Genomic DNA, 21,070 nt, shown 5'->3' with positions numbered 1-21,070 from the left:
CTGACCAAAAGACATAGACCAGCTGGATGGATTAAAAAAACAGGACCCTATGGTATACTGTCTACAATAAACTCAATTCATCTTTAAGGACACACATAGAGCAAAGGGATGGAAAAAGCTATTCCAAGCAAGTAGAAACCAAAAGGGAGCAGGGCTATAGCCGTACTTAGACAAAATAGACTTTAAGTGAAATATGGTAATAAAGGACAAAGACATGATAAATCCATCAAGATATAACAATCATAAGTATATATGCACCCAGCATGAGAGCACCTAAATATATTAAGCAGATACTAACAGATATGATGGGAGAAAAGACAGCAATACAGTAATAGTAGGGGACTTCAGTGTTGAACTTTCAGTAATGGATAGATCATTCAGGCAGAAAATCAAAACGGAAACATGAGACTTGAATCATACTTTAGACCAAATGGACCTGAGAGACGTACACAGAACATTCTATCCAGCAACAGTAGAGTACACATTTCTTCTCGAGTGTACATGGAACATTCCCCAGGGTAGATAAAATTATAGGTCACTGAAGAAGTCTTAGCAAATTTAAGAAGGTTGAGATCATAACAAGTATCTGACCATAATAGTATTGAATTCGAAATCAGTGGCAGGAAAATTCACAAATATGTGAAGATGAAACAACACCTAAACGACCAAGGGTCAAAGAAGAAATCTAAAGGGAAATAAAATGATCTTGAACAAATGAAAATGGAAATTCAACATATTAAAACCTATGGGATGCTGCAAAAGCAATTCTAAAAGGGAAGTTTATAGCGATAAATGCCTGTTTTAAGAAAAAATTATCTAAACCTAACTTTACACCTCAAGGAATGAAGAAAAAGAGCAAACTGAGCCCAGTATAGACAAAAGGTAGGAAATAAGAAAGATCAGAAATACAGACCAGAAAAACAATAGAAAAGATTAATGAAACTAGGAGCAGCTTTTTAAAAAGATAAAATGGACATCAACAGTGAGTGTTTGAAAACTTTCCTCTAAGATCAGGAAAAGACAAGTGTGCCCACTCTCACCACTCCTATTAAACAGTCCTAGAAGTCCTAGTCAGTGGACCTAGGCAAGAAAAAGAAAGAAAAGGCATCCGAATCAGAAAATAAGAATTAGAATTGTCTTTGTTTGCACATGACATGATCTTATATAGAGAAAATCCTAAAGACTCCACCAGTGTTAGAACAGATTTAAAAAATTAAGTTTCAGGATATAGAAATCAGTTGTGTTTCTCTCCATGAACAACAAAATATCTGAAAAACAAAACAATTCTGTTCATAGTAACATCAATAAAATGCTGAGGAATCAATTTAATCAAGGAAGTGATCTGTACACTGAAAGCTACAAGAATTTTTTTTAAGATTGAATGATTGATTTGTCAGAGAGAGAGAGAACATAAACAGGGTGAGCTGCAGGCAGAGGGAGAAGCAGGCTCCCCGCTGAGCAAGCAGCCCGATTTGGGACTTGATCCCAGTACCCTGGGATCATGACCTGAGCCGAAGGCAGATGCTTAACTGACTGAGCCACCCAGGTATCCCGAGAATTTCTTTAAATTAAAATTGACCTGGGGCACCTGGGTGACTCCACTGGGCACCTGCCTTCGGCTCAGGTCATGCTCCCAGAACCCTGGGATCAAGCCCACGTCCGGCTCCTTGCTCAGTGTGGAACCTGCTTCTTCCTCTCCCTCTTCCTGCTCCCCCTGCTTGTCCTCTCTCTCTGTCAAATAAATAAATAAAATCTTTTTAAAAAATTGACCTGCTATATTAGTTTCCAGTATAGAACATAAATGATTCAACATTTCTATAAATTACACAGTGCTCATCACAATTAAGGTAGTTACCATCTGTTACCATACAGTTGTTACAGTCTTGCTGTATTTCCTGTGCTCTGCTTTTCAACCCCATGGTTTATTTTATAACTGGAAGTTTGTACCTCTTAATCCCCTTCACCTATTTCACCCATCTCCCCACACCCCTGCCCCTCTGGCAACCACCAGATTGTTCTATGTATTTGTGAGCCTTCAGGGTTTTGTGTGCTTTGTGTTTGTTCATTTTGTGATTTAGATTCCACATATAAATGACATCATATAGTATTTGTCTTTCTCTTGTCTTTTTCACTTGGCATAGTACTCTCTAGGTCCATCCACGTTGTCACAAATGGCAAGATTTTGTTCTTATGGCTGAGTAATAGTCTATTTTGTCTCTGTGTGTGTGTGTGTGTGTGTGTGTGTACACACATACCATTCCTTTTTTATCCATTCATCTATCCATAAGGACTTAGGTTCCTTCTGTATCTTGACTGTTAAAAATAATACTGCAGAAAACACTAAGTACACATATCTTTTTGAATTAGTGTTTTCATTTTATTTGGGCGAATACCCAGTAGTGGAATTATTGGATCATATGATAATTCTATTTCTGATTTTTTGAGGAACCTCAATACTATTTTCCATAGTGGCCACATCAATTTACAATTCACCAAAAGTGCATGAGGTTCCCCTTTCTCCTTACCAACACTTAGTATTTCTTGTCTTTTTTAAAAATTTAAAATCAACTAAATAACATTTAGTATACTATTAGTTTCAGAGGTAGAGTTCAGTGATTGATCAGTTGCATATAACACTCAGTGCTCATTACGACCAGTGCCCTCCTTAATGACCATCACCCAGTTACCCCATCCCTCCAGCAGCCCTCAGTTTGTTTCCTATAGTTAAGAGTCTCTTATGGTCCCTCTCTGATTTTGTCTTATTTTATTTTCCCCTTCCCCTATGTTCATCTGTTTTGTTTCTTAAATTCCATATATGAGTGAAATCATCTGATATCTGTCTTTCTCTGACTTGTTCTGCTTAGTATACTATCCTCTATTTCCATCCACCTCATTGCAAATGGCAAGATTTCATTCTTTTCGACGACTGAGTAATACAATTTCAGTGTGTGTGTGTGTTTGTGTATGCCACATCTTTTTTATCTGTTCATCTATTGATGGACATCTGAGCTCTTCCCATATTTTGGCAATTGTGGACATTGCTTCTATAAACATTGGGGTGCATGTGCCCCTTCAAATCACTATGTTTGTATCCTTTGGATAAATATCTGGTAGTATAATTGCTAGGTTGTAAGCTAGCTCTATTTTTAACTTTTTGAGGAACCTCCATACTGTTTTCCAGTGTGGTTGCGAGAGTTTGCATTCACCACCAACAGTGTAAGAGGGTTCCCCTTTCCCCACATCCTTGCCAACATCTGTTGTTTCCTGAATTGTTAATTTGTGCCATTCTGACTGGTGTGACATGGTATCTCATTGGAATTTTGATCTGTATTTCCCTGATGCTGAGTGATGCAGAGCAGTTTTTCCTGTTATCTATTGGCCATTTGTATGTCTTCTTTGGAGAAATGTCTGTTCATGTCTTCTGCCCATTTCTTCACTGGATTTTCTGGGTTTTTGGGTGTTGAGTTTGATAAGTTACAGATTTTGGATATTAGTCCTTTATCTGATTAGACATTTGCAAATATCTTCTCCCATTTCATAGGTTTCCTTTTAGTTTTGTTGACTGTTTCCTTTTCCCTACGAAAGCTTTTTTATCTTGGTGAAGTCCCAGTAGTTAATTTTTGCTTTTGTTTCCCTTGCCTTTGAAGACGTATCTAGCAAGATATTGCTGCGGCTGAGGTCAAAGATGTTGCTGCTTGTGTTCTCCTCTAAGAATTTAATGGATTCCTGTCTCACATTTAGGTCTTTCATCCATTTTGAGTTTATTTTTGTGTATGCTGTAAGACAGTGGCCCAGTTTCATTCTTCTGCATGTGGCTGTCCAATTTTCCCAACACCATTTGTTGAAGAGACTCTTTTTTCCATTGGATATTCTTGTTTTCTCAAAGAGTAGTTGACCATAGAATTGAGGGTCCATTTCTGTGTTCTCTGTTCTGTTCCATTGATCTTTGTGTCTGTTTTAGTGCCAGTACCTACTGTTTTTATGATTATGGCTTTGTAATACAGCTTGAAGTCTGGAATTGTGATGCCTCCAGCTTTGGTTTTCTTTTTCAACTTTCTTGCCTCTCTTTTTTCACCCGTGGCAGCCACTTTCCACTTTGGCATACCCTGCGTATCATCCCAGGCTCACCTCTTGCTCTGAGAGCCTCCCAGTCTTCTGGTTTCCACCTGTGTGCAGCTATATGTTACCGCTCAAATTAACACCCAGTTGTGTATTCTAATATCTTTTGTTGGTTCTTTTGGTGATGTTGTTTATTTCTCCAAGTACAATGCCAAGGTTTCCTTGAGGACCAGGCTGTCTAGAGATAAAGATACAAAGTGGTATAAGGGAAAAGATGGAGCTTTGGCTTTATGGGTGTGTCATCACCATGATTTCACCTCTTCTTAGCCTTTTGGCTTTGGGTTCAGTGTTTATCCTTTCTGAGGCTGTCGCTTTATCTGTAAAAGGAGGATTAAAAAGGAAATAATCCCTTGTATCTAGTGTGTCCTCCTGTTGGATATTTGTGTTCCCTGAGTGCCTTTGGCATAGAGAACAACAAAGTGACAATTACTGGTCCCATGATTACTGAAAGCCTAGGTTTTCCAATTCAGATTGTATACTGATGTTACATAGGGAAATAAGAAACGTATTATGAACCTTAAGATTACAGAAGTTTTAAAAGTAATACTTTTTCTTTTGCATTATGAAAGTAATGTGACCACATTTTAAAAGTTTGGGGTATTGGGGCACCTGGGTTGTCTCAGTCAGTTAAGTGTCCAACTCTTGATTTTGGCTCGGGTCATGATCTCAGTATTGTGAGATCGAGCCCCGAGTTGGACTCTGTGCTGGGTGTGGAGCCAGCTTAAGATTCTCTCTCTCTGTCTTACTGCCCCCCTCCAGCCCTCCCACCTCTCCCTCCTTCTCCCTCTGCCTCTGTCCCTTCCCTTCACCCCTCTCTCTCAAAAAAAAGTTTGGAGGTGTTATAGAAGAGAAAAATAATCAATGACCCATACTCCTACCATAATACAATTACTATTAGCATTTTGGTTTTTTCCTTTTTTGCACATTTTCTCAATTGATTTTAACTTAAGTGTTTTCATCATGAATGACCTGTAATTATTTTAAGTTTTCATATCTGCTTTCCCACTTAACATAGTTTGATTGTTTGCTTTTATATATTTTTAAAAAGGTTGTATTTGAGAGAGAGAGAGAGAGAGGGGAGGAGCAGAGGGAGAGAGAATCTCAACAAGACCCTGTACTGAATGGGGAGCCTGAGGCGGGGCTTGATCTCACAACTGCGAGATCATGACCTGAGTCGAAACCAAGAGTTGGATGCTCAACCGACTGAGTCACCCAGGCACCCTGATTGTTTGCTTTTAAAAATAAGGAAGCAGTATTTTTATTTAATCATAAAACTTCATTTTTATGAATGATAAACTTATTTTTCTATTCTGGTGCATTTCATATCTATTGAAATAATATATAGCAGTATGAGTTAAGAGTCCTTAACTATGTACTGACTGCATGGATTGGTATGAAAATCCTTTTTGTTTAAGTAACAATTTCAATAAATTCCTAATCTTTTCTACTCTTAAAAATTAAATTAAAAGCAAATATGGGTATCAAGAAAATACAGCTTTTCCAAAATAAGTACAATTAGTAGAAACAGATCAAATATATGGTTTAAATTTTAATGTTTTCTCTTTTTTTTTTTTTTAAACAAAGGTCTATTTTAGCTTCTTATCTCCTGAAGGAAAAGCTCAACATCTTGGGCAAGTTGGGGTGTCTGCTAAGCTGTGCAGGTTCTGTTGTGCTGATTATCCACTCCCCCAAATCTGAGAGTGTAACCACTCAGGCTGAGCTGGAAGAGAAGCTGACTAACCCAGGTAACTCTTTTCTAGCAAAGCTGCAAGAGAGCTTGCCTATCAGTATGATCCTTCCAGCCATAGGCTGGAGTTGGCTTAACCATGGTCTGTTCTCCTATACTCTCTGTTCGACTCTGCCTATGAGTGGCCATCGCTGTGCCCTGCAGGCTATAGCATCCCTCACTCCTGCTGCCCCAGGTGTGGGAAGAGGCCTGGTGGTCCCTGCATTCCAGACCTTGCATCCCCACTCCCTGGTGTTCGGGACTTCTTCTGTTTTCTTCTGGACCTTGGGAACCTTGTGCATGGGTGCCTTCATCATCTGGCCCCCTCCACAACAGTCTCATCCATTCTGGCCTGCCTTCCACACCCACCCAAATCCCACTTACTGTGGCCTTCCCATTCCCTTACCTCCCATGACCACCCCCACAGGTCTCCTCCCACAGCCTTTCACCTTTTCCCACCTCCCAGTACTTCTACCCCACCTCCTTCCTGCATTCCTTCTGTTACTGATTCTTGGTGTTAGTCCTGCTGGGGTCTGCTCTGGGCCATGCTCTCCTCAGGACCACTGTGTATCCAAGCCTCTGTACTTCCCTCTGATGTGAAGCTGAGAGCTGAGATCCAGTTTGATTTATGTTTGGATCTCCCATAGAAATCTATGTTTTTTCTACGTATTTTTGACATACTATATATTTTTTGACAAATGCTATAAAAAAACAGTCTACAGAATTATATCGGACTAAAGGATAGATCCTTCTAAATTACTCCCAGTAGACCATCTTAATGTTGCTTACCAATAATTTTAAACAGATACCAGTACAAAACTGCATCCACACGAATGTCCCAAATTCTCTGGGCCACAAAAAAATCTAACCATTCTTTTATAGCTCTCAGTTGGCCATGACTGACATCGTACCGGAAATATCTGTAAAATTTGAAAAGGGATTCATAATGAAATTAGCCAGGACTACTTTTCTGTAATCTTTTATCCCTAAATACTTAGTATTATTCTGTTTACTTCATCCTGAAAAGCCAAAATATTTCCAAAACTTTGAGAGGTGAGACTACAAACACATGGAAAAAAAATCAGAAAACTGGATATGAATGTCCTGAAGGATTTACTTTATGTAATTTTCAGAACAATGTATCTTACTTTTTTTTTTTTTTTTTTTTTTGAGTTGGGTGTTCAGAGGAAGAAGGAGAGAGAGAATCTCAAGCAGACTCCCTGCAGAGCATGGATCCCAACTTGGGGTTCGATCTCACAACCCTGAGATCATGACCTGAGCCAAAATCCAGAGTCAGACACTTAACCAACTAAGCCACCCAGGTGCCCCAAGGCCTCTTACTTTTTGATAAATCTGGATGTTACCAGTATATTCAGGTCCTAAAACTTTTACCAAAAAAAAAAAAAAAAAAAAAAGTCTAATTTGAATACTACCATAGTAATTTGGCATGAAGATAAAATACTAGCAAGATTTTTGTTTTTAACATGAAAAACTTTGTTTTAACCTGAAATATAAATTGATATTATTCTCTCCACTTAATGTATTAAGTTAAAGAGATTTCTAGTTTTTACAAATTTTTTTCTAAAGGTAAAAAACCAGAATGAATTTTTTGTCAAATAATTACCTCAGAAGAAATTTTAAGGTCATCTTCATGAATTGTCCCCCAGAACAGGGCTTCATAGTTCCTTTTTCTTACCTTTGGGGAAGAGAGGACTCCCACAGCCTGCCTGGTGCATGGCTATGCCATTCCTAGCCCCGTCAGGCACAGCTCCTAGCACTTCCTTTACAATCTCAGATTGAATTGGAAATTACAACCTCCTTGTACATGTAATTTCAAAGCAAATTTTCAATATGATGCCCTAACTGTAGTACGAAGGAGAAATAGTAGGTTGGTACTTCATGATAAAATAGAATGCTCAGGTATGACTGTAGAAGACATACTAAAGCCAGCAGCCCCCACGCCATGTGGAGTTGCTGAGACCCTGGCAGCTGCAAATACAGACTCATGTGGGGTGTCATGCTATTAACTAAAACAGGGGATATTGCCATCAGCAGTGGGATCCTCTGAAATGGAGAATAATTCTTGATGAAGCCCTGAAAAATACAGTGCATATTAACTATATGCAAAAATTACTTTGTTTTATACATAAACTGGGTTCTAGGCTGTGGTAATTATAGGTATATTTTTCACTTACAAGTCCAGGGGGACATTCAGAAGTTGTGAGGAGAATGGGATGATTTTTGATTGTGTGAAACGATCTCCACATCCTAGGGCCCATGGCCTTTGCCTACTGTATGCAGCCCTTGATCACTGCAACAGCCACAAATACCCCTACAGCTTTCTCACATGTTCCTTAAGAAACCTCCCACTCTGGCCACACACACAGGAGCACTGTCTGCCTAGGTTTTGTCGAATTGACTGTAAAGTAAGAAAACCCTCTGTTTTCCAGTGTTCGTGGGCTACCTGTGCATCGTGCTCCTTATGCTGCTGCTGCTCATCTTTTGGATCGCACCGGCCCACGGGCCCACCAACATCATGGTCTACATCAGTATCTGCTCCTTGCTAGGGAGTTTCACCGTGCCTTCCACCAAGGGCATCGGGCTGGCGGCCCAAGACATCTTCCACAACAACCCATCCAGTCAGCGGGCCCTCTGTCTGTGCCTGGTGCTCCTGGCTGTGCTCGGGTGCAGCATCATCGTCCAATTCAGGTACATCAACAAGGCGCTTGAGTGCTTCGACTCGTCTGTGTTTGGGGCCATCTACTACGTCGTGTTCACCACCCTTGTCCTGCTAGCCTCGGCCATCCTCTTTCGGGAATGGAGCAATGTGGGCCTGGTGGACTTCTTGGGTATGGCCTGTGGTTTCACCACCGTCTCCGTTGGGATTGTCCTTATACAGGTGTTCAAAGAGTTCAATTTCAACCTTGGGGAAATGAACAAATCTAATATGAAAACAGACTAGGTTGCAACAGGGGGTTGGGTGGCTCAAGGAATAGGAAATGGATGTGGTTTTTGGGCCTAATTTGATGTGAAGTAGAAGAGACCCTAATCAATGGTATTTAAAGTTGCTTGCATATTAATGGGTGGTTTGGTGGACAATGGGGAGCATCACTCAATACCAGGGTGGGGGCCCAGCCCTTTGCAGTCTGAAGTTGCTAAATGGTTGCCTGGGCATCATCTCTCTTTGAGGAGAGGAATCTCATATTCATTGCCATTAACCTGGAAGCTTTCATGAATACTCTTTCCTTTTAAAATATTTTAACATTATTTAATAGAGAATACAGATTGGCTCTTTCTGATTAGTCTTTGCAGGAGAGCAGATATTCTTATTTAGAAGATTACTTTGGAAATGGGAGAAATTGTTGTCTTGAAGTCTGACTATACAGTAAATGTGTCCGTAGTTTTGTTACTTTGCATTAAGCATGTATAACATTCAGGTACCTCATCCAAATAAGAAGTATATACATGTAATTGTTTTTAATCCTCTAATGAGCTTACTCTCCCACCCCCTACTCCAAGACATTTAAATTGAAAATAGAGAGAGAATAGGTGGACATGATGCAGAGTTCCATTTATAGGATGACTTTCAATAGCTCAAATCAATTTCAGTGCCTTTATCACTTGAACTCTTCACTTAATTTGACGATTACTATGTGTATGTTCTCTTAGATTAGAATAACTCTTTGATTATACTTTAATATTTCACTACTCAAAATATAAATGTGTAAAGCATTTAGAGCAGTATATTCGTTTGTTGGAAGAAAGTCAAGGCGAAAGACACATAAGAGCAAACTGACCCTTTTAGCATGTAGTTATTATCCAATTAAAGACAATTGACTTAAGCAGCATAAGGTATTTTATTTGCATTCAGTCTATGTACCTGGGACCCACTATCAAATACATCCATGTTCTTTTTCGGTGAGCATTGTGGCCATTCAGAAGAAATAATTTAACTTGATAGTAACACTGTTAGATGAGAGAGTAACTGTTTAATAGCACATATATCAAGTTCCTTGTAATACAGGAACAGGTTAAAGGACACAGTCAAGCTCAGGCTAGTTTCTGTAAATTGGAACACATATAGTTCAAAAGATTTCTAGCAAAAATGAAAACAAGTAACTTATGCATCTCCCTATTGTTTGAGATGGCAAAGCACCCTACAGTTTCTCACCCAACTTCTCATTAAGCTTCTGAAATACTAAATAGCCACTAATTATGCCAGTATTTGGGTCAAAGAGATCATTCGTCTGTTTATAGTAACCTATGTATATTAAATGGGAGCAAAGCACAAAGTGATGCAAATTATTTCATTGAGATATCATGTACTTCATGTGCAGTGTTCTATCCAAATAGGGAACTGTGTCAAGTTGGAAGATGGGATTGGGTAAGGTAGATTTGGTGAACTAGAATATCAAATTTAATGGTACCCAATTGAAGTTACTCACTAAGGGAAAAATATTTTTTTCAGGCAAAAAGAACATTTCTAAAGACCAAAGAAATTGTTCCCTAGAGTGTTGAACAAAGAAGCTAAATAAAATGAGGATAGTTTAACCTAGAGTGAAGAACACCTGTATGAATTAAAAGTACATCTGATGATGGTGGGTTGTCAGGGATTAGTGAACTAAGAGCAGCAACAAAATTGTTTAAAAATTTTTAAAAGCTTATATTCACTGATAGTTAATAAATATTCAAAAAGTCCCTCACTCTTTTTTATCAGCTCTTGAAGGTTTGTTTTTTATTAGCTGGTATTTTTAGGAATGCAAGCCTTAATTTATTAAACTGAACTTTCAGAAATGTCATATAGTTGTATCAGTATACTTTTAGGCATAAAAATAGTTTCTAGATAAGGAGTTTGAGAGATATAAAGAATACATGTGGTAACCCAAGTATACTGAGAAAGTTCGTGTGCCATATGGAAATTGTCTTGTTTATTTTGTTATAACTTACAGGTGAAGCCTAGTTTAAATTAATTTATTAGTGCTCCTCATTATATTTTAATTCACAATTATACCATGGATATTCAGAGATGATATTTTCTGGATGATTACCCCTGTGATTTTTTAGAGTAAAACAAAATCTGAAAGTAGTAATAGCTGGTCTCCTCTTCAGGGTGACTTGTTCTGAAACAGACTCTCTCAGGTTTAGGAGATTATTTTGGTAGGATGCACAGCTTTCCTTCCAGTAAACAAAGTTCTTACGATTGTATTTCAAGTGTGTGACTCTAGCCTCAAGATAATTGACATGACCAGCAGTCTAGTAACCTAATTTTCAAGTTTGACATAGAGCATATAACTTGATTTAATAGTATTATATATATATAAAATATATATTTACAAATATATATATATATATATATATTTACAAATTCACGTTTTCATAATTTGTTTGGAATTGCAAAGAAAAAACCTCAAAGTGAGAGTTTTAGGGGAGGGCCTAGAATGGGAATGGGTCTCATTGGTCTCTCCAAAAGTAGATACATATAAAATATTTTCATTATTACACTATTCCTTGGGTTTCTCCTTTCTATTTGTTTTCAAGTCTCTTCTAAAATCTTATGTTTCTCATCACAATTTGCAAATTTACTCCAGATGGATACTTAAATAAGCCATTTCTCTCCTCTACTACTTGGTCAATGCTTTTTTGTTTTCTCATCTGAATCTTTACATTTAAAAAGATTACTTTCTGGTTTTGCTCATTGGGGCCTAGCACTGAGACCACCCTGGGTATTTTGCTGCTCTAGAGGACCATCCCATGTCTGTAGAGAAGGTTCTGGAGAGGAAGGGGAGTCTGTTCCTTGCCACACATGGAGCAAGAACTGCCCACAGCTCATTCTTCAGTCAAATGTCACTATGGTATTTTCATATTAGAATGTTAGTTAAATATACTTTGCTGCTCTTGGTTCAGCAATAAGAAATATTCTTTCAATTCCTGCTTTTCAAGCCAATTTGTTATACTCAGTTTTATTTCTAGGAGTTAATTCCAGCTATAGTAGGTTGGTTTTTTTCTTTTTCTTTGGGTTTCATGTCTGATAGAAGAGAACATTATTAATGTGTGCAGTCACCCCTCATCTTCCTTCTTCCTTGACAGCTCCTCTCTTTGGAGCTCTCTTTGTGCTCACTTCTAGAAGCTAGTTCCTAGACATTTGTAAAGCACTGAGATGCATTGTCTCCCAGGTGTGGACAAGCACTTTGGTCCATGGAGACCGAGGTGTTGATGAGCTGCCTAGTTCTTGTTGGGAGATGATACCTCTCTTTTCCAAGCTGCTCAACTAATCTAGAAGAGCGGAGAAAGTGCTCCGATTGTCTACAGAGCCATGCCCATTGCTCTTTTCTGATGCCTACTTGATCCTGATTTAGGCCTCTTGTACTGAGTAGGAAACCAGAAAGAGAAAAATGCTTTAGTTTAGATCTGTTCACAACTGTGTGATTGGTTCCAGTGGTCTGAAGGAGTTATCCTTCTCACTGTGTTTGACACCAAGGAAGTAGTTCACCCATCAAACAGGATTAGATGGAATCTTGGTGTTCCGCCTTCTCAGGGACCAAAAATGTAACATTAACAACTTCGCATCGACCTTCTTCCCAAGGACATGTCCATGTATGTTTTACTCATAGTCATAGCTAGAGGTCTGTTAACTTGAGTTGGAAAGAGAAAGGATCAAGTTGCGCACCAGTCACACCATAAAACAGTTTATCATATAAAATACCTCAATTTTCTGTATTCCTCACTTCCACCTCACAGTTGTACTGGTGATGAATTTTAAGGGTCTGTCCTTTAGCTTTTAGGTGATTTTTCACATCTGGCCAGATTCTTATACCTCCATCATATACTTGAAAAGATTAAGAATTATAGGAATGAGAACGAGAATTTGGCCCAGTATCACTACTTGTTTATTTTCATACACATTTCTCACATGCTATTAAATGCAACAAGAGAATTATATTTTAAGAAAATGTAACTTTATGTTACATCAAAAAATGTTGTCTAGTAAAAAGTTGATACTCCGTAGATCAATGATCATGTAAATAAATCTATTTCAAATGTACCCAATGTGATAAAAAGCATAGTCTAGGGCCCAGAGCATGAGCCAGGGAGAAGGATTTATTTGTTCTTTTCTCTATTTTTCCTTGAATTGTGCAACTATAGGTGAGTCACTTAACCTTTCTGTGCCTCAGTTTCTCTACCTCTAAAGGGGTGAGATGGTTCTCCAAATCACCTGTTTTAGAGCGCTCACACTTTTAGCGTGTGCTGATAACCTCAGACAAGAGTGTTCTGTGCAGGATTGCCCTGGAGTGATGCAGTGGATCAGCTTGCACTGGGCATCCTGTCTGCTCAGCACTGTGCTACTGACATGCAGCTTCAGGCACTGAGTAAGCAAAGGAAGTGCTGTGTGTAAAGTTTGCACGATTCCACAAAGCTTTAATTTTCCTTTTTTTTTTGTTTTAAAAGGAAGGATTTTATATATTCTATTATAAAATATGGAAATTAAACAGGGACTTTAAAAAGCTGCACTGAAAGATCACATTCTGGTGGTGTGATAAGATTTTCTGACATTCTGCATAGGTTTAAGTTCTGCAGAAGATTCAATGACCTGTGAACCAGATTGATTCTGTTGTATTAGATTTGTAATGAATGATGCTGAACTTCCTGCTTCCAAGCAGCTCAACCCTGACCGTGAACTACCTGACACCAGGTAAATGTCAGGAGCTCCCAAACCACTAGTGCCAAAAGGTCACGTTGAAAAGTTCAGACTATTTCTTTTATTTTAAAAGTTAAGACTATTCTAGTAATTTGACACCCACCCCCATGTCAGTGTTTTTGCACTTTGGAATAATTTAAGGGTACTGTTTTTCAGTAGCATTCCTGAGTGTTTTTGCCTTTTTAAATGATAAATATTTCTTTCTTGTAAAATGGAATATAATCGTGAAGGAGATGATGACTAGATAAAACAATGTAACGTGTTGATTGATTGCATAAGTTTTTTCCTGTAAGTGTATCAGGGGAGCTTCCAATTAGCATACATACACACATTTGTCAATGGCTAAGATTTGCTTATATTTTGCTTTATAGAAGTAGTCATAGCATGTTGTAATTGCCTTATGTAAATATAAAAGGCTATTTATTAAGTTTTCCAATAATATTTATTAATCTGTATGTGTTTTAAAATAAAATAACTTATTTCTAGCTGAACACTCGTTGCTTTTTTTTTTACCCACTACTTGAAATGTTCATATAGTCTCAGGTTCCATATCATCCTAATTAATTCCTCAATAAAATGTTTCCCATTTTCTTTGTAGAAACAAATAGCCCATGTCGCCATCATGATATAGAAAATGTCTACCTGTGCATATCTTAGGGAGCAATCCATGGTATGTGAAGGAATTTACCACCCAGTGATTACCTTCTGATACAATGAAATGATGGTATTAAAGAAAACCAGCTATATTTTAACATGTTAATACCTTCTACATGTTTGGGGGGTCTATAACATAACATTTTATTATATTTTAAGCACTTGGAGAATCAAAGAATCATAACACATTTTAAAACTACAAGGGTCATCAGAAATCTTGTCATTAATCTTTATTAGTGTCCTGTAAGTCATTTTATTAAATGAAAAAATATTGGATGCCTGGGTGGCTCAGTCTGTTAAGTGTCCAACTCTTGATTTCGGCTCAGGTCATGATCTCAGGGTTGTGAGATTGAGTCTCATGTCAGCTCCACGCTGGGTGTGGAGCCTGCTTAATTCTCTCTTCTGCTCCTTTTGCCCCTCCCCCGATCTCTCTCAAAATAAAAAAAAGATGAAAAAAAATGTTATTTGAGCAAAAGTATGTATTTTTTTTTTAATTTTATTTATTTGACGGAGATAGAGACAGCCAGCGAGAGAGGGAACACAAGCAGGGGGAGTGGGAGAGGAAGAAGCAGGCTCACAGCAGAGGAGCCTGATGTGGGGCTCAATCCCAGAACACCGGGATCACGCCCTGAGCCGAAGGCAGACGCTTAACCACTGTGCCACCCAGGCGCCCCAAAAGTATGTATTTTTGAGGCTCTGTCCAAAAGGATTTAATTACATTTAAAAACAGATTTTATTTTTAAGTAATCTCTACAGCCAACGTGGGGCTCCAACTTAACAACCCCAAGAACAAGCATTGCATGAACCACCAGCTGAGCCAGCCAGGCACCCCTAATTACTTACATTTTGATCAAAGTATAACTATACAGAAATCAGGAAAAAACATTTTTAAAAACCACCAAATGTTTCTATGGATACCCCTTTCCACACAGGTTTTTGGGGTTGTGAAGTGTGTAAGTGCCAAATTCCACCAAAACTTGCCCTGGTTGGTTACTAGCACAGAACTGTTAGTTCTAGCTTCTAGGCAAAGCACAGTAGTAGCTAGTAGCTCTGCACCTAGTTCTGAGGGTTATATAAAATCAGGCATGCTCCCTGCCCTCCAAAGAGCTTATGCTCTAGTTCCTCTGTTGCTAAGTCATGTCCCTGTCTGATGACCCTGAGACATGACATTTTTTGGCATCTTTGTTGTAATGGTAATCACACTACTCACGAGGTAGTTTCATAAGGGCTTTTTGTGTTGGAGAGCTGAGGCACAGTCAAGAAACAAATAAAAAGATACTTCTTTCTGTATTAGCAGTTCAGAAGAGAAGGGAAAGACTGAGGAAATTTGAAATCCCAGCTGAGGAGATTTGAAAATTGGGATTGGAATTGCACCATGCAAGCAGGATAGGAGGGATGCCGATCAAGTAACACGACAAATCCATATAGAATAACTGACATAAAGGAATAGAAGATGGAGGAGAATTCAAACTATGGTTGCCTGTCTATAAAATGGAATGCTTTTGCTTTTAATGATGATGTTTGGGGGATCTCCGTGTCCTCCTTACTCTAATTTGCTGTGCTTATTCACTGTATTGATTTTCTATTGCTGCTCTAGCAAATTACCACCAACTTTTTGGCTTAACACAACATAAATTTATTATCTTACAGTTCCAGAGCTCAGAAATCCAACACAAATTTAACTCGGCTAAAATCAAGGTGTGGGCAGGATTATATTCCACCTGGAGGCTCTAGGTGAGAATCTGTTCTCTGCCTTGTTCAGTAGAGGCCTCACACATTCTTTGGTTCATTCTCCTTTCTCCATCTTCAGAGCTAGTGCTGTTGCATCTCTCTGACCCTTCTTCTGTTTCGTATCTCATTCTCTGACTCTGACACTTCTGCCTTCTTACAAAGACCCTTGTGATTATTTTGGACCCACTCAGACATCAAGGATTTTCTCCCCATTTCGAGACCCTTGATTTAATGACACCTGCAATGCCTGTAAGGTAACATAGTCACACTTACTGAAGATTAGGACTGTGGACATCTTTGGGGGTGGGGCATTATTCTGCCTACCATATCCACTCAGCATTTTATTATATGAGGCAATTATTAAAAGCCAACTCCTGGCTTTTAATGAACATCCTACTGTTCTACCTAAATTTACTTCAAGTTATTACTGTCTTTTTCAGAGTGATCTCCTGTCTCCTTTCAGCAAATGTTTTGGAAAATGCCCTGCTACATTTGTAAGTCATCTATGGTCTTGAGTAAACTTAATAATATTAATTGGAAAACACTTATATAATACTAACCTTTTAAAATGCTAGAGATACGAGAGGGGAAGTGGGCTGGGGGAGGGGAGGGGTGGGTTAAACAGGAGGGCCCTTGTTGTGATGTATAGAAGTGTTGAATCACTATATTGTACACCTGAAACTAATATTACACTATATGTCAACTGGAATTTGAATAAAAACTTTAAAAAAATAAAATGCTAGAGAATGCCACTATTCACCATGGAAGGACAAAAGGCAAATTTAGTGATAGGGAGTTGTGTTAAAGAAAAAATAATCATCCCTTTATGCTGTTCTCATGCTCCTGGCTGGCCTCTGTGGTAACAAAACCAAAACATAGAAGAGCAACTAAAGAACAGTTATACATGAGAAACTATTTGATTTACTAATACATGATTTTTAAAAACACTGTTTATTAAATAAGTCTTGCTTATACTGCTATTAACAAAGATTTTCACACCTTTATTGAGGTACAATAAACATACTCTAAACTGTATGTCGTATGATGTTATAGGATGAAAGCATCACCATGAGCAAAACAGTGAACATATCCATCACCTCAAAGTTTCTTTTTGCCCCATTGTAATGCCTCTGTCTTTATTGTCCTCTCTACTCCCAGTCAACCATCTACTTTCTGTTGCTATATATTACCTTCCATTTCCTAGAATTTTATATAAACATAATTGTTTATTATATGCTTTTGGTCTGGCTTCTTTCACTTACCAAAATTATTTTGAGAATTAGCTATGTTATAGCATGTCTCAATAGTTCATTCCCTTTTATTGTTAAGTGCTATTCTATTACATGGATATACCACAGTTGCTTTTATCCACAGTTGCTTTGTTATTGGACCTTTGAGTTGTTTCTGTTTTTTTGGACATTACAAATAAAGCTGCTATTGAATGTTCACTTACAAGTCTTTTAATGGATATATGCTTTCCTTTCTCTTGGGTAAATATGTAGGAGTAGAACCATCTGTATCAAAACTGGTGGCTTAGAACAACAATAATTTAGTCTTTTTCATATGTCTGTGGATCAACAGTGCAAGTTTGTGGATCTCAGCCAATCAAATCAGTTTGTTGTTGGCTCAATCTCTGGTGTCTGGACATAGTATGCTTCATCTGGGTAGCTTTGCAAGTGGTCTGTTCCACGTGGTCTCCTTCTCCAGCAAACTAATCCAGGTTTCTTAGCATAATTTAGGCTGGGAACCACATTTTCTTGGCCAAAAACAGTCCTAAGACCAAGGCAGAATCGGGATGGAGCAGAGTTGCAAAGTCACTCTGAAAAATGTGTGGGCACATGGATGGGTAGAAAATTGGAGCCATTTTTTGTCAATCTATATCATCAGAGAACAACATGCCAAACATCTTTCAATATTTAATGTAATTCCTTATTTGACTATGTAATCTAGCTAGAATTTGGCTGAGACCAAAGAATTAAGCAAAAAAAGTCCTCTGAGCCAGTTCTAAATGCAAGGTTGGCTGGTTACCAAGCTCACAGAAGATTAAGAGCTTTTAAATTAGTAGCTGCAATCAATCAATCAATAAAGTAGCTGCATAGTCACCTAAAATGAAACCAGAAGTTGGTGGCTAATGCAATTAGTCTGAAAAGTGCAAATTATATTTAGTATTTTCTGGTTCAACAAGCATTCACTTAAAAAATTCCCACCCAACATGATTTACATTTCCAATACTAGTGTTTTTGTATTTATTCAGAAACTGGAACAACATACCCAAAGGACCTTGGCACCTGTAACCAAGATATTATTAACAGGCCTCACTCCTGATCTGGCTTGTTCCTCCCCACCACACATCTTCCCCTGCCCTCCTACACTTCTTAGAAATGAGCCCTCTTTGTCCATTTTACTATTTTTTAAAGTTTTATTGATTTATTTTGAGAGAGAGAGCACAAGCCAGCTGCAGGAGTTGCAGAGGGAGAGAGAGAGGAAGAGAATTCTCAAGCCAACTCCCAGCTGAGTGCAAAGTCCAAGGCCGGGATGGATCCCAGGACCCTGAGATCATGACCAGAGCCGAAATCAAGAGTTGGAGGCTCAACCGACTGTGCCACCCAGGCACCCCTGTCTCTGTCCATTTTAGAGAAAACCAGGGTGCTTTGGAGGCTCAGTCAGGCTTCAGACTCTTGATTTCAGGTCAGGTCGTGGTCTCAGGATTCTGAAAGTGAGCCCCAGGACGGGCTCCCGGCTTTGTGGGAGTCTGTTTGACATTTTCTCTCACCCTACCCCTCTGCCCATGCGCGGGGGCTCTCTCTCTCTCTCAAATAAATAAATAAACAAATCTTTAGAGAAAACCATGATGGTAGGTCCTAGGGTGGTTCTTCCTTGGAGAAGCCAAGCCGAAATAGCCTAACAGTAGGTTTCCTATGTATCTCATGAAAAATAGATCTCTGCTCCGAGTGTCTCCAGACTCCCTTTTGCCAAACCACTAACTCGCCCAAAAAACGCACCTTTCCGGGTTTTGGTTAGTTAGAAAAGGGCTCGACACTGAGCCCCGCCCCTCCGCGTTCCCGACCCACCCCCAGCCTCCCGGCCCACGTCTAGCCCACCACTTGCCCTCTCGGAGCATCTTTTCCCTAGGAGATCGCTAGGGACGCTGCTTAAAATGCATCTTCACACGCTAACCGCGCGGGGGAATTCTCATTTTAAGAAAGTGGCATACGGTACTGTAATTTTGACCACCTGGTCGGCGAAACTACTTTACAAAATAGTGCCTCCACTTCTCCCTTGCCCACTCTCCACCGCCTCCCTTTTGCCCTCAGCTATCTAGGGCCAGCTAAAGAAACCGGAAATCCACAGGAAGGGGCGCGGAGGGCGGGCCTTCGCTGCGCCACACTGCGCATGCGCGGCCGTCTCTTGCGTCACTCGGCCGCGCCCAGGCTCTCCGCGACGGCCTTCGGTCCCGGCGCGGCGGGGGTCGCAGGTCGTCAGGGCCAGGTTCTCTTCGCTGCTCCCCCATGGAGGAGGCGGTGCGCACGGCTACAGCCCCGGATGCTCTCACTTCCTTCTGTACGGCGACGAAGGCGCTGGCCGCGGGAGCTCAAGAGGCGGCGGCCCCTGCGGCCTGTGTGGGCGTGTAAGCGGAGGTGACCAGGGCCAGATAGTGGAGGGAAAGCCGCATGGCCGGCCTCCAGCTGGGGTAGGGTCGCCACTCTTTCTTTATTTCAGGCAAGCGCGAAGGGGCTAACTTGTGGGCCACTCTCCGGTGTTGGGTTGGTAGGGGGCCCTTCAGGGGCGCCTTTCTCTTCCGTGGGGACACGTGTGTTCAGAAATGGAAGGGCTTTTCCTCATATCCTGCATCGAGGAATCCCACCGTGAATTGGATTGCTATTAAATCCCATGGAAGCCTGGCTTGGCCGGGTCGGGCGCGTGTTCATTAAGCTCATTCAAATAGTTTAGTTTTGTTGTGATGAGTTTTAGAAGATTGTTTCAACTACTGCGGAGATAATTAACTGACAATTGAACAAGCCTTAGGAGTCGGCCATAAGGTTTTGAAGATGACTGTTTAATTTCCTAACTTTTATAAAGTTACTTAATCCTGTCTTCCTCTCCCTACAGCTGTACAAAACCCTATATACGTTTAGTTTTGTGTTTGTGTCTCTTTAGTTTCTTCACTAGGTTTTTCAGTTCGTTTAATACAGGACTATGTTTTAGTTCTATTTCTAGAAATTCTCTATGTCCCATATGCCTAGTTAGTACTTTTTTTTAAGTAATAAAAGGAAATATAAGAGAATAGAGATCTTTGTTTCATTGCAGTAAACTGTCTATTGAAGCAGTGTGTTGCCCTTGGTTGAGTAGGTTTCATGTTGGTAAGTAAAACGAGTATGGAGGCTAGTAGCCAAATTTTTGAAAGTATTTAGTAACTGTGCAGTCCTTTTGCCTACTTCTGTATTTTCTTCTTTCCAGGCCGGAGCTACTCTGCCAGGGTTTAAAACTTTAAATGAGAATAAAGAGTATTATTTACAAGGAAATGAAAGTGAATAAGTCATCTCTAAGTGCTTCCAGACTTTTTTTTCATAAGAGAGACCATATTAAACTTACATGTAAGTTAAAATTTTAATTTGTAACTAATGTTGCTAAATTAAGGTTGGAGATTTAGGTTCTGTAGTATTTATAAGTACTACTTTTAAAAATAATTAGCTAAATTAGAGATTGGAAAAAATTAAAGCAGTGGAAACCAAGCAGAAGTAAAGATTAAGAACTCTTAAGTTTTCATTCCGTGTGGGCAACTCATATAGAACTAGAGTCCATTGGACACTTAGGTTCCATTTCAGGCTGTGTAACTTTCTCTGTGGTCCTCTGCATGCGATTTAACCCCTTGGAGGTTTGGTTTCTTTAGTTGTAAGGTGGGGATAATGATACTTTCTTCACATTGTGTGTATTAGAAATAATGTGTATCAGTTACCTGGAACAGTGCTTCACAGGTGTTCAGTAAGTAGTAGCTATTACTATTAGAAATACTAAAAAAGAATTACACTTGTTTTTAAGATATTTCTTTTATATGAAAATACCCTGCAGTGGTATCCTACCTACCTTTGTTCACTCAGTGTCAGCCACAGTGGCCTTTCTTTTCCTAGAAAACTGCATGTACC

At 39.3% G+C, this 21,070-nt stretch overlaps 2 protein-coding genes across 4 annotated transcripts in view; both read left to right on the top strand.

Annotated features, from left to right (window-relative positions):
• Positions 1-14,032, top strand: part of NIPA1 (NIPA magnesium transporter 1) — an 83,149-nt gene extending 69,117 nt beyond the window's left edge. The window contains exons 4-5 of the mRNA XM_026510285.4: positions 5,704-5,864; positions 8,296-14,032. Of these exons, the coding sequence (XP_026366070.1) occupies positions 5,704-5,864; positions 8,296-8,807 (673 nt within the window). The 3' untranslated portion in view covers positions 8,808-14,032. The remainder of the gene's footprint in view (positions 1-5,703; positions 5,865-8,295) is intronic.
• Positions 14,033-19,310: 5,278 nt separating this feature from the next.
• The window catches only part of NIPA2 (NIPA magnesium transporter 2), a 31,520-nt gene continuing 29,760 nt past the window's right edge, over positions 19,311-21,070 (top strand). The window contains exons 1-2 of one of the 3 annotated variants that reach the window (XM_026510280.4): positions 19,311-19,617; positions 20,385-20,521. The gene's annotated coding sequence lies outside the window, so the exon portion shown is untranslated. The remainder of the gene's footprint in view (positions 19,618-20,384; positions 20,522-21,070) is intronic. The other 2 variants (XM_026510281.4, XM_026510284.4) reach the window with 2 other exon arrangements.

This window comes from Ursus arctos, unplaced genomic scaffold (genome assembly GCF_023065955.2).
Source record: "Ursus arctos isolate Adak ecotype North America unplaced genomic scaffold, UrsArc2.0 scaffold_28, whole genome shotgun sequence".
Lineage (NCBI taxonomy): Eukaryota > Metazoa > Chordata > Mammalia > Carnivora > Ursidae > Ursus > Ursus arctos.
The sequence above is the reverse complement of the archived record's forward strand: the minus strand, read 5'-3'. Positions and strand labels throughout refer to the sequence as shown.